Genomic DNA, 14,724 nt, shown 5'->3' with positions numbered 1-14,724 from the left:
ATGTACAGCACTCATTAATTACTACTAAATCCTATGAAAATACATTTCATAAATATTTGTAAAATCTTTTATCTTGATTGTGGATCAGATCTATATATTATTAAGACTCTCGTCATGACCTTTAACTGGATAAAACATTGCCTCAAAAGACAACAATTTTTGAACCAAGGTACTTCAACTGAGCTAATTTACAGCATGTAGCCAAAGTCCTTAATCATGGCTCCTGAAGAAGTGAAATTTGGGAAAGTTGTGGCCACTTATGTGCTTCTGGTTGCTGCTGGGCTGCTGCAGCAGGCACATGATCTTTATTTTCAATATTTTGTGACAGTTTCCCAGCCAATCTTGCAATCCAACTTCCCACCCATAAGCCCCTACTTGCCCGTCTGCTGGGAAGGGAAAGAAAGATTTCTGATGCTCCTCAATAATGAAGCTGGCAGAAAGTTGGAAGTCACTCATGGTCCCACTGCTTTTTTGTTTGCTTGTTCATTGCATTTCTCTGTTTAAGTAAAGAAATATCCCTGAAGTGATGACCCAGTGTTGCACAGGTTGGCTAGTTCTACATAAATCTAATTCCTGGAAATTGTGGCAAGCATACATATTAATTTAGAGGAAAAGAGAACATACAAGGACAGGCAGGTACTGGCCAGTCAAAGAGACTTCATGGTAATAGGGAAGACCAAAAGCTATAGTAATAGATGCAGCAGTGCCAAATGAAAATGGGCCTCCATGTGCCCCATTTTCCACCTACATTTTTCATCCGTTCTGGGTGGTGGGGATCAGAATGGCCAGAAAACGGGGCAGCAATAGGCAATAGCAATCCCTGCAGTCTGAAACAGCTGATCCTCAGGAGGCCAATCCAACCGACAATCAGCTGCTTGTGCTAATCAGGCTGTGCTGAAACTGAAACTTGCTATTTGCTACAAGGAGACAAATTGCTGGGAGGCAGAAGCCAAAGGGTGGGGGTGGGCGGGGCTACATTTGGTGTATAAGACGCACCCAAATTTTCACTCTCTTTTGGGGGGGGGGAAGTGTGTCTTATATGCCAAAAAATACAGTAAGTAAAGGCCAAAATGGTCTCAGTGGTGGTAGGAACACACTCGGAGCTGTAATTCCTAAGCTGGGACGGTGGTTCCTGTAGACCCCAGGAAACAACAACAGAGCTGTCTGGAAGAGTGCAGTGAGGGAGAAGGGAAGGAGAGAGAAAGAGATTCTGCAGATTTATTGTTTGGCACTCTTTTGAGGCATACATATATATTGTTTTAAAACTACAACTGTAACTTCCTCAACTTACAACAGTTCAATTAGTGACCATTCAAAGTTACAACAGCACTGAAAAAGTAACATATGACCGTTTTTCAGTTATGACCCTTGCAGCATCCCCAGGATCATGTGATCAAAATTCATGTTGTGCCTCGCTCGCTCCCCCCGCCGCAGCCGGGCCCCTCTTATCTCCTGCCGGACGCTGATAGTACAGGAGAATGTCCTGGCATGCCTCCAGCCCCCAGCCCTGGCACCATGCCCGGATAGGCCGAGCAAGACAAATGGCCTGACGTGCCTCCAGCCCCCAGTCCTGGCACCATGCCCAGACAAACGGAGCAACTAGACCCCTCCCTCACAGCATCTGAGCCTGAAGAATGTGAAGCCAGTCATGAACTAAGATTACCAACAGCTGGAGGCTGGAGAGATCCTCGCTTCCGGAGAATAGAGAGGTGACGTCAGCAAAAGGAAGGGAGGGGCAGGCCTGGATAAGTGCTGAGTCATGGAGCCACACCCCATGGCCGATATAAAGGATCTGCTTTCTGGCATTCTCTGAGTCAGGCAAAGTCTAACTTGGATTGCTGAAGTCACATCCTGGTCTCCTGCCTGCCCTGAGGACTCTGATAGGACTTTGGCAAAGCTGCAGAGGCTTTGCAGTCACGCTTGATACGGACTTCCCCGACCCGGCCGTCAGAGGAGAAGTGGGACACGACAATTCAGATGGTTGGCAACTGGTTCATAGTTATGAGTCCCAAGATTCAGTGACCACCCATTCTGACCTTTTTGTCAAGCAAAGTCAATGGGGAAGCCAGATTTACTCACTTTATCAATTGCAATGATTCACTTAACAACTGTGGCAAAAAAGGTCGTAAAATGGGGCAAAACTCACTTAACAAATGCCTCACTTAACAACAAAAAATTTGGGCTCCATTGTGGTCACAAGTCAAGGACTACCTGTATAAGAAAAAGTAAAAAGTTATAAAGTGTGGAATTAAGTTTTGTCTGAACTTTTGCATAGATATGCACGATAACCTACATCAGAATTATATAAAACTAAACTGGAAGTAACTTCTCTTTATACATTTTCAATAGAATATTTACTGAATTGTATAAAACAAATTGGGAGCAATTAAAAGATCTGATTAAAATTATTAACCTCACAACAGAAATAATTACAATAGTGTAAAAAATATCTTGGCTATTTAAGATACCCAAAGTAAAACTTACAATGATTTTGGCACAATAAATTATTTTTAAATATACTCTGAACTATATATTAATGTCAAATATCACCAAAAAGAAGGTATTCAATTTCCTTGAATAAGCTTATATGCTGTTTATGTTTATATGCTGTTTACAGATGATCAAGCTGTCTACTTAGTATGGTATCTCATTATCTCATTGAATAATAAAAGACATACTGGATTCTTTGTCCAGTACTATTGAAAGTCTATAATTATGCTTTTCTAAGTGAGATTTTTCCGTGTTCCATCAGTGAGGCTTTTATAACTATGATTTTAAAGGCTAGTAAACTTTCCCTGACTGTGCAAGCCATTGTCTGATTTGTTAAATCTTGATGCATAAATATTGACAATCATCCTGACGTATAGATGCTCAGTCCAATTATCTATTTAATCATATTGTACACCAGTTGAGACATTTGTAATAATTTTAATTGTTTTAAATATCTGTTTCAAAGATCATTTTTTCACTCTTCGATGTATAAATATCAAACTTTTTTATTTCAGATAAATTTCTCTGAATAAACCCAGATAAATTATAACAAATACGTGGTTAAAAATCCATTGAATTATAGGAAATGATAAATGCTGCAAAAATGATTTTTCACATTTTAGGGATGTCCAAGGAATATGTTGAAAGTGTTGGCAATTATTCTCACTATATTGGAATATAGTGAGAATAATTGCCAACACTTTCAACATATTCTAGCAACATTTACTCATATCGTATAGGTTTGTTCTATTGTTCTGGTTTGGGTTGATATCCACCATTATCATGCTGTTACAAAAATTAATATGCAATTAATGTGAGAATTTTACTATTTATATATTCCCAAATCCATAAATGTATCGCCATAGAAAGACTTATGAATTTATCAAGCAGGATGGGAACATAACATTTTTTTAATGTCAGAAAGGCAGTGTAACCCCAGTGTTACAGTATTGATATGTGTTCCTTTTTCATATGAACTAGATAAAGACCATTACTTCTCAGTATTTGAAAGTCAGTAAAACCCACTCTATAATCTTGATTTATCAGTTTATATTTTCTCTCTGTTCTAAGTTTACACTGTAATAACATAATGGAAAAGATTATCAATATTATTTCTTGTGATCCAGACTTAATGATGTGTTTCGATATTTGGCTATATGATTCTCAACATATTGTTTTTCTTGTTTCCTTTTTCCTGATTGCTTTTCCTCTTTCTGCCTCTGATTTCTATATTAAATCAGTAAATGAATATTAAAAATGCATTTCTCCTATGCAGATATTTTAGGAGATGACAAGTTAGGTAATCAGATTGATTTACCTAGATTAGGGGTCCCCAACCTCCGGGCCGCGGCCCACTACCAGGCTGCCTCCCATTTGGAACTGGGCCACACAAGTGGCAGGTGAGCATGTGTGTGTGTGCCTAGCTCCACTTGCATGAATGGTGGGGGTTTGCATGCAACTCCATTTATATGAGCTTGAGCAAATGGAGCTGCGCGCGTAAGCTCACACACTGCCACTCACACAGAACCATCCCCTCTCCCCGTCAAGCCACCAAACTGGAAAGGTTGAGGACTGATGACCTAAATGATAATGTAGGTAATCAGATTGACTCTTCTCGGTGAAAACTCACAATATCTGAAGCTTTGTAGCTCATTAGAAAGCCATGACCAAGATACAGATTTTGTAGAACTATAGATAAGGAAACTTACAATGATCAAAGAAATAAATAACATATGCATGCTTTACTATTTCTAATCATTGTTTTCCATTTATTGTAACGTCATTTTACTACATATATTCATTTTCTACGCTAAAGTGTATATCATGAATTGGGATGGATAGAGGGCAAGGCTCACAAGTGAGTTTTATGGTAGTATGAGGAGAGTATGCAAGTGGAAAAGAGTTTGGTAAAATAGAAAGTGATCCAAGAAGTACATTTTCTTAATTCTGCCTACTACTTACCTATTACTATTTTCACTTTTATTACCAACATTTTCTTGAATGGCGTGGTGGCCTAGAGCTGGAGGTGAAGGCTCTCATTTCCCATTCAGAAGGTTGAGAATTCAATCCTAGGCAGTGACATATGCTTTTCTATCAGGGTGCAGAGAGAAAATATCTGCTGTGAACTTCGCATAGGCATCAGGAAGGGCATCTGTCCAGTAAAAATAAGGGATTACATAGTTGTAAAATTTATAAATAAAATTTATAAATAAAAGAAAAGAAATAAAAGAAAAGAAAAAGAAAAAAACCCCAATCCTTTCTCACCATATCACTACATTTAGTAATTTCTGTTTACTTACTGAAAACTGGCAGCCATTGAATGAGAAACCTCCATGGATATTCCTGAAACTCTACACTCACAAGCTGACTACCCTTGGTGCATTTGATTCAGCAGGATAAAGAAGACATTCGAAGTCTTGAACTAGAATTAATTAATGTCTACTTTAATTTTTATTTTGCTCAAAGTAAAAATTACAGTTATCACTCTAAAGATTATGGTTAGCTTTCTTTCTTAAAACTGGCTGTTCTTTGCTAAGTTACCTCTGTATTTCTCCAGTTTAGTGAATTGTATCCCTGTCTTGTAATATTATATGCGATATGTTTCTCTGTCCTCCCTTTAGATCATCAGCTATGGTTAGGAGAAGTGCATAACATTGTACTGTTATGATTCAGATAATTTTTTATTCCATGTATTGGAGGGAAGAATTACAGAAGTGAGGCCCAAAAACAGCTAAATTTGCCAGAAAAATTAGTTGCCTCTGTGACCAAAACAGTTAAAAGACCAATTATGGGCAACAATTTAAATGATTGCCAAAGTCTTAGTAATAACTGGCCTGCTGAAGTTGGTTTCTAAATTATTTTTATTACTTATTCTTCCAAGTCTATCTCACCATGTACTTTTTAAGTTTTGTATTTGGGTTTTCGTTGGTCTGGGAAAAGGAAGGATGCATGCCTCACTGTCAGAAATAAAAATGAATGTAAATATTTGTTTGAATAAATAAATTAATACCCTCAAACTATGTATAGTATTTTTTTAAATATTGCTCTTAAATTTTGCAAATGTAGTTCGCTAAAATTATATCTCAAATGTATACTGCTTACAAGTCATTTCTTTCATTTCTTTTCTTTTCATTTCATTTCTTTTCTTTTCATTTCTTTCATCTTTACCATAGTAGCCTCAAATAATACTTTGAGGGGAAACTATGAGGTCTTTATGTATCCCACTCTTCAAAATTAGAAAACACCTAAAGACCTTGAGAAGAACAATTGTACGGAGAGCTTTTGGGTAATCTCAGCTTCTCTCCTTGTCTGGAAAGGAATTTACAAAGGGCTGCTCTACTCACTGGCTCTTCATTGTGCCACGGTTGTCCACTCCTATTTTAGCTTTTAGTGGAGCCATCCTCAATTTGCTATTTCTTTTCAGAAGACCCGGATTTTGACATTTTCTCAAAATAATACTTACGATGGAGATTATGTCGCATTTTAACATCTCAGAAATGTGACTTTAGTTATTGAATATTTTTGAGGTATGATACCAAGAAACAAAAACATCGCTGAATGGTAACCCGAATGTTCAGCCTAACATTTCTGCTTTTTTAAAAAATAAGGGTGCTATATAAGATTTTGTTCATTCTTTAAAAAGATCCAGTAGAGATGTAGGACTTATGTAATGTTCATTTTTCAGACACATTAATAAACAAAATAGAACGTTGCATTTTCACTTTGCAGTTTTAACGTCAAGCTTGGAGTATTTCCAATTCTACAATCAGTATAAATATTGATTACTGACAGTTATTTAACCTCTTGACTTGTGATCCAAATGCTATTTTGCTCCATCTTTCATAGCTGTTTTGATCATTGCAGTACTATAGCTAATTTAACTATTACTACTTATTTCCCAAAAGGCAATTATGTTATTCTTCCATTTTATCTATAGATGACTCCCAAATCTAAAAGGAAGAGTATCCACAGTCGAATGTTAAGGCCTGTATCCAGGGCTTTTGGTAAGCTTATTTTTTTAGAGTGATGCTTTTTCTCAATGATTTATAAAACTCTCACTGTGAGCCAAACTGGGAAAATGAAAAATATCAGAGCAGTCTTGAGCTTGGCTTGAGTCTTTATAAAAAAAAGCTATGACTGGAAAGAGAAATATAACCCTAATATGTTTTAAACTTTTTTCTTTAGAGATGGAGTTTGACCTCGATAAAGCATTAGAAGAAGTTCCTATTCATATAGAGGACCCACCATTCCATTCTGGGAGGTTTGACAAACGGACTTCTGGGCTCATTTCAGAACTACCTTCGGAGGAAGGAAAAAAGCTAGAGCATTTTACTAAACTTAGGCCTAAAAGGAATAAAAAACAACAGCCTACACAATCTGCCGTGAGTTAATCTGTTACTGAAGAAATTTTGCTCCATATGTATGTAAAGAATGTTCGTGTCTTAAACAAGTTGATAATCCGCATAAAGCTTTCCTCAGAGGCCATCATTCAGAGATTGTGTGCCTGCAAATAATAGGCAGTTCTGTTTTTAATCACCATATCAACAGTAGCATAACTTAAAAGCTCTAGCTTAAGTACAGTGAAGGGGGAAGTTGGCTTGTATTCTTTTCTTTTTACTTTTAAAATTCATGAAAATTTATTGGTTTATTTCTTCATAGATTAGCTTGGAAGATGTCCGCATGAAAATGCTGATATATATTGTATATTGGCACTTTCGGCTCTTAATAACATTTTTTTTAATATTGTTGACCTTCATTCACATAATGTTGTGATTAGTCTTTTATTTTATAACTGCATAATGAAAGTGGATGGTGTAGAAAATTAAAGATTGGTTTATATATTTGGGAATTGAAAATTTGATTGGTCTATATTCAAGTGTCCGTCAAGCAAATTCCTGCACATCCTTAAGGTTGTACATTTTATCAGGTGAGTCCTGCAACCCTTCAAGAGGGAGAACAAAATGGAATGATGGGAAGAGTAGATGAAGGTGTTGATGAATTTTTCACCAAGAAAGTGACAAAAATGGATTCCAAGTAAGCTATCTATATATTCTTAATTTAAATGCACATAGAAGTTGATGTACAATATTAAAAAGAGCATTTTATGTATATATTTGTTTTTAATTTATTTGTTTTAACTAGAAAATGATAGCAATTATTGCTAGTGGTAAAGTAATACAGGTACTTCTTGTTTAGCAACTTAGTTGTTAAAGTGGTTGCAAAGTGAAACTGTGACTGTACTTATGATTTTACTTCAACTTCCTTTGCTTTACAGACCTGAAGGTCGTAAATGTGAGGATTGGTTGTGAAGTTATTTTTTCATCACTTTTGTAAGTGTGATCAGCCGCTGCAGGAGGCAGTTGCTAAAGAAGGATTACCTGTAGATGGCAGCTGATATAATTGCTAATCTTTAAAAATTAATAGTATCAGTTAAGATCAATTTTTAAAACCAATTTGTCTGTCCATAATTTTGGAATTTTTCAGTACTCCCTTCTGTAAACCATTTTTCTTCAATAATATTTCATTTCGGCTATGGTAGCCTACATAAATTTATCAGGATCTGATAAGTAGCATCTGGTTGATTCAGTAAGATAATGTAATAAAGTTAAAGAGATTGAAGGATAAAGGAGAAACTGAGAAACTGCAAGCTAAGAAATAAGAATTGTGCCAAACAGCACTGAACTAATGCAAATATTAGGGTGTGTGAGGAGGAAGATGTTATTTATTCAGCTGCATTCAGTGTATTCTTTGTGCCTCTATGTTTTGTGTTGTGACATGGCATTACATTCTTTTTTGTACGAAACTGAATATGATTTTGCTTGGTTGTATGATTTTCGTATCTAAGTATGAATTGTACATACATTTTACTCTACTGATCATATAATTTGCATTTTTATTTATAATCTGTATGTATAGGGAATTGAATTTATGCAACATATGCAAGAAGTAACCTAAAGAATTTAACAAGTGAACTAAATTGTAGTTATTTCAGAGGCCACTTTATGTGCTTGACATTCACTTCTAAAAAAAACAAACACCACTGGTACTGAAAAAATAGGATGTCTTAGTAATTAAGCAAGTCTGAATAACCATTAAATTGCAAACAGATGGCAAAAATCAAGGAAGTTAAGTGCAGAATCAATGTGCTATATGGCAAATTGCTAGTGATTCAAAAACCCTGAAGAAACATCAATTGTAAGTTGTTAATGTCACTTTTGGTCTAATCAAATTTTCTTCTGACTTGTTATTAAAAAAAAAACTTTGAGGGCAAGACATGCTAAAAAGTCAATTACAAAATTAGATTTTAGCCAATAGTCATTGCATCCTAAATTTTTTTAAATACTTTAACATTGAAATTAAAAAAAAACATTCATACCAAGAAATAATGACAAATCTTAGGATTCATCCTCATCTCCTATTCACTGAACTATAAAGAAGATTCAGTAACATTTTAATGAGTGTGTCCTTTGCTCCAGAAGCAGACTAAAGTCATATTTAGCTCTCCCAGTGTGATAATTTCTTCCTTCTCCAAACACAAAATTTACCATGTGGATAACCTAAAGCCGGGCTATCAAACTCATGTTGTCATGGCGACATCATGTGACTTATTGGGAGTTTTTCCCCCTTTGCTAAACCAGGCATGGGCGTGGCCAGCACGTGACCCATCTTGCCCGCGGGCTGGGAGTTTGACAGCCCTTATTTAAAGCATCTCAATGACAGTATTGTGATGATGTGGCCAAGTAGTGGTGAAATCTGAACCAGTTTACTACCAGTTTGCTGGCTGCGCATGTGCATTGCATACCAAATGCGTGCTGTTCACGCACAGTGTGCATCACGCACTAAATGCAAAGTGTGTGCGTGCACAGTGCATGCCAAAACGAGGCATGGGGTAAGTAGAACAGCATGTGGAGGGGGGGTGATCAGCTGTGCCGCGCAATCCTTTTTTTTACTTTTAAAAGCATTTTTTTACAACCTATCCAGCCTACTAGGTTGTAAAAAATTCCTTTTAAAAATAAAAAAAAGGCTCTGACGATCGTGTGACTCAGCTGTGATCATCAGAGCCTTTTTTTTTTACTTTTAAAAGCATTTTTTTACAATCTATTCCTACCACTCGGGCGGGAAAAGTGAGCCAGCCAGAAAGAAGCAGAAAGCGGGCGACCGGGCAATTGGGGGGCCAGAGATTTTTGCTACCGGTTCTCCAAACCATCCGCCATTGCTACTGGATCAGCTGATCTGGTCCAAACCGGGAGCATTTCATCCCTGTGGCCAAGGTTAGGAATTTGCCCAGCTCTAATTGGCCATTTGCAATGGCTACAGGGATAGCCCCCTATTCAGTTGCTTAGGGAATGGAACCTTCTGTTTCCTTGTTTGTTTGTTTTAATGAGTAGATTGATAATCCAATGGAATTTGCTGGGTGGGGTCATTGCTACTTTGCTGCTGCTCTTAGGATGTGGCTGGTTAGTTGATAGCTGGGAAGGCGGAGATGTTGGGAAAATTATAAAATAAGTAAAGTACATAAGACATAAGCACAGATACACAAACATTAATGTGGAAAGGTGGGAAGAAGAGGCTCTCTGCCTGATCAACTTGGCTTCATGGCAAATGGCAGTAGATCAAGACCACCTAAAATACCATAGGAAAATTATTTTATTGCCTGAGGTGAGGGTAGTTTTAACAATTGTTTTATTCAGTTGGATTATTTCAAACCCATGCCCTAAAGAATCTGACTGAATAAAGCCATTGGCTTGTAGCTGCAAAAGCCCATCAGAACTCATTCGAATTAATCAGAATTTGTGCAAGGAGAGATCTGCTTGTTAGGCCCAAAAGTCTGGATCAGCCATTTAGTAATGTTAGGCAGAATTGTTGCTTGCTTGCATTCTGCCGGTACATCAATACAAAATAAGGCGGACAAAGAGAGATCAGAGTCATATATTTCATTTTATATTTTATTTTACATATTTTACAGAGGCATCTGTAAAAAGATTGGACCAGCCTGTGATTCACAGAATGGGCATTGATTAAAAAAAAGAGAGAGACAGAGAGAGAGAAGGTGGTAGAACTTCTAGAATCCTCTTCAGGTTCATCTTGGAGAATCAGCACCCTGAATGTATGCATCTTTGCTCCTCTAACAATTCGCAAGGATGATTTGGGTCTTGAGTGTTGCTCAATAATCAGAAAAACAGATAATTTGACATCAAGAATTTGATTTCCATGTTTTTCTTTCTGAAAAACTGAAGATGCTCATAACGTGAAGTAGAAATATACTATTCTTTTAAAAATAGCAACAGCTTTTTCCCAGTGCTGAAGCCACAAAGAGTGCTTTTTCCTTCTGCCAGCCCATAATATTGGTATTACTTAGGGCTCACAATCCATTTTTCTTTTAAAAATAGAGAGAAAGGAGAAAATGGGGGATTTTGAGCTGCAATCTCTCAATCTTCCACGTTGTACAGAAGATTTAAAGATCAATAAATAAATATTTAAAAATAAGGCCTGAAATTTTAAAAAGCTATTACTCTGAAAGATAAAGCAAGAGAACAACTTGTGGATCTTTTTTCCCCACTGTTAAATGACCCTGGGTGAGGAGGATCAAGGAATTGCAAATCCATAATGTGAAACTTTACTGAGCGCAATAAAATGTGGGTAGCATAATTTATGTCCACTTATTTTACTAGCAATTGAAGGGCAGGAGAGAAGGACATTAAACAGCTGTCTGAAGAAGTCTTTATGGTGGCTGTTTGATATGCTAAGCAGCATATCAATTATTAGTATATTTGTCTTGATGGGTAACTCTTTAAGCTAAATCATTTCAAAGTTAAAGTTCAAAATCTGCTCTAGGACTAAAGGTGTGAAGAATCTAAACCATATGTCTAGGTCATTTCTTTTGTCTGCTAAAAGGAGCCCCCCCCCTTAGCCAGTAAATCTTCCAAGTCAGCTTAAAAGATCAATAGTGTAACGGTCCTTGACATCAGATATGGTACACTAAAAAAAGGGAGGGAAAGTGGGTAAAGTTGTATTCCTTACAATGATTTACTGCAAAACAGTTCGTCTTGCTTGAAGACTCTGAGTAAAAGCTGAGTGAAAGCAAAAAGCAGATGGTTGGTTAACATAGGAGACATAGGAGTCATAGGAGTCCTGCTTCTCTGCCCTCCTTTGGATCTGCATACTCTTGAAATAATTTCTCATTTCATCATACTTGTCAAAGTTTCTCCCAATCATTCAATATCCTGGAATCACAGTGAAAGGAAATGTTTCTAGGCAACAAAATGCAGTTTCTAGGATCACGTAGTTAATCCTGAATGTGGCTTAATTATTGAACCTGCAGGAGAAACTAAGATATGAAGTTAGTTTTTTGAATAATTAAAATTAATTAACACAATAAAAGATATACTTCATTTAGTTAAAACAGAAAAGCTTTCAGTCTCCACTTAGTATGCTAAATGAGAGATGTGGAAGGAGAATTTAAGGATTCATAGTTTGCTGAGGTTCATTCCAATAAAATCTTTATTTCCTTACATGTTTGTTTGTTTGTTTTTTGTATATTAGGAAGTCCTTTACAAAAGGCTCAGACAGCAGTGATTCTGGTGAAGTAGCTGATGAAAAGAAAAAAAGAGATTCTCGGAAAAGTGGCTTTCTTAATTTAATCAAGCCTAGATCCAAATCTGAGCGTCCTTCAACTGTGTTAATGGCTGAAGAATATTCGTCTCCCAGAGGTATTGTCAAAGGCCCAACCGTGGACACTGCAAAAAAGGATATGAAGTCAGCCGAACAAAATGGCACAGCTGAAAAAACTGAGGACTTAAAAACGCCAGATTCAACAGAAGAGGTTCCTCTGGAGGATGCTTCAAAGCTTGAAAAGGGTGATGGCAAAGGCAGTCCTCAAGGGGGACGTAGATACGGGGTGCAAGTGATGGGTAGTGGCCTTCTTGCAGAAATGAAAGCCAAGCAGGAACGGAGAGCAGCATCAGCACAGAAGGTTAGGAATATTTTCATTTTAATATGACTTTCTCGTGAGAAGATGATTCCTGTTGTAACATTACTTACAATAAAATGGCCAACATTAAAGGGTCATCTTGAGCCATTTTATACCAACGATTTGAGTTTTTCCTCCATCAAAAACTGTGGTAGAATATGCTTTAAATTCAAATCCATGTAGATAAAAAACCATAAGAATTTACTACTTGACACGTAACCTAATGCAGTGTTACTGTGCTTACAGATGATGCTCCGTAGACAAAAGATGGCAAGTGCTGAACGTTGTGTATGTGAAGATTTGCTCTGAATTGGATATGTGAACTGGCATTAAGTGTTGCAGATAAATGAATGTGGAATTAACAAGCCATCTGAGCAAATATATAGTAGAGATCTTGCTCCATCTAGTGTTTGATGAACTAAATACTAACCCCAGAAACAAATGGCATGCAAATGAGGCTATGTAGAATAGATTAATTAGCACATCAAAGGATTAAAATTAAGTACTGTCTACCAATAGAGAGTCAACCTAATACATGTTATAAGCCTAGATAATTATGTATATATACATATTCTACTTTGCAATATTTTATGTGAATGTTCTTTTCAGTCCATACAGCTTTCAGCATAAACCATTTATGCTTGTCTTTATTTATTACTAGTTAGTATTATTGCATTTAGGATAGAATATTGTAGGGGTTGTTTCAGGCTAGAGCAGAGCTTTTAAAACAATATCTTGCCAAATAATTTTGAACTAGGGATCCTATGAATTATCAGTATCATATAAACCTAGGGCTCTTGTGTCAGTACAGCAGTTAGATACTGTGTGGCAGGGGTCCTCAAATTTTTTAAACGGGGCCAATTCACGGTTCCTCAGACTGTTGGGGGGCTGGTTTGGCTGTGTGGGTGTGGCTAAGTGGGCTTGACTAGGTCATGTGGCTAGGTGGGCGTGGCCAATTTAACAGTCCATTGAACAATTCACACAAGTTAAACTTTAATTTGTTTTGCTCCTGGGGGTGTTTTATTTGCTTTTGTTTGCATGTTGCTCTTTTGGTTGTCTTTTTCTTTTTACTAGATCATTTTTTCAGTTGTTTAGGAGTCTAGTGGTCCACTTCGGGAAACTCAGTTTTGCAGCAATTCTCAGTCCCAAGGAGCTTGAGAAATATGTCTTTCTTTCTCTTTCTCTCTCTCCTTCTCTCTCTCTCCCTCTCTCTTTCTTTTCCCCTCTTTCTGTCTGTCTCTCCCTCTCTCTTTCTCTCTCTCCCTTTGTCTATCTTCTTCTCTATCTTCTGGAGGTGGGGGAGGTGAAAAACGGGCCGTTTTCACCCTTTTTTCCCCTCCTTTCCCTTCCCCACCCCACCTCCAGAAGTATTCGGCAGGCCAAAACCAGGCAAAAACAGCTTGTTTTGGAGCCAAAAACGGGCCGTGGTCGTCTGTTTTTTTTGCCTCCTTTAGCCTCCCCACTCGCAGGCTCTTACCTTTGCGACAGCAGTGTGTGGTGAGCATTGAATCATTGAAATGAGCAGAAGTGGGAAGTGCTGCTGGACAGTGGAAGATAAGGGCGAAGGCTGGAGAAGGCCTCCCCAGGGCCCACATCAACCAGGAAAAGCCAGCTATGCAGGAAATGGCTGGGAGGAGAGGGGCGAGGGGTGGGATGTGTGGCGGGGCTTAACCACTCCACGGGCCGCGGGCTACATCCGGGCCGCAGGCAGGCGTTTGAGGATGCCTGCTGTATGGTATACTGTTTAGAAGAGCTGCTAAAGCCATATAAAATTGTTCATACAGAAAATAATGATCTAAAGGAGACAAAAGATTTCATAAACCTTCATAGAGGCATTTTTAAAATCACTTTGCAACATACTTCAGTCCAATCAAAACTCCTTAAAAGGGAGATTTTAAATATACTATTAGGATTACAGTATGATATTATCATGCAGGTGGTTTAATTATTTTGGTAAACTTCATGAAGAAAAACATCTGAACAAAAGTTTATCAGTATTTTCCTACAAAGGGTACTTTCTCATAAAAAATATGGAAAAGTGGATTAATATTTATGTTGCTTAGCCATAGCTACCTCAAGGTAGCTTTAAATCAATCACTACTAATAGCTCAACAGAAAGCAATAAACTCGTGGTAATACTTATGAAGCAAAACATTAAGTGATTATTATTAAGTAAAACAATAAACTTGCAAAAGACAGTTAAGAAATGCTTCTAAACAGTTCAGGAAAACAAACAGCTTTGGAGTCCTTAGTGCTGTTTGAAC

General features: G+C 37.3%; 1 protein-coding gene across 3 annotated transcripts in view; it reads left to right on the top strand.

The window, feature by feature from the left end:
- CARMIL1 (capping protein regulator and myosin 1 linker 1) overlaps window positions 1-14,724 on the top strand; it is a 138,156-nt gene that overhangs the window by 113,853 nt on the left and 9,579 nt on the right. For all 3 annotated transcript variants that reach the window (XM_058176833.1, XM_058176834.1, XM_058176835.1), the window contains 4 exons: window positions 6,428-6,494; window positions 6,676-6,872; window positions 7,418-7,524; window positions 12,034-12,463. In XM_058176833.1, the coding sequence (XP_058032816.1) occupies window positions 6,428-6,494; window positions 6,676-6,872; window positions 7,418-7,524; window positions 12,034-12,463 (801 nt within the window). The remainder of the gene's footprint in view (window positions 1-6,427; window positions 6,495-6,675; window positions 6,873-7,417; window positions 7,525-12,033; window positions 12,464-14,724) is intronic.

The sequence above is a fragment of the Ahaetulla prasina genome, chromosome 3 (assembly GCF_028640845.1).
Source record: "Ahaetulla prasina isolate Xishuangbanna chromosome 3, ASM2864084v1, whole genome shotgun sequence".
NCBI lineage: Eukaryota > Metazoa > Chordata > Lepidosauria > Squamata > Colubridae > Ahaetulla > Ahaetulla prasina.
Note: the sequence above shows the minus strand (reverse complement) of the source record. Positions and strands in the feature narration are given on the sequence as shown.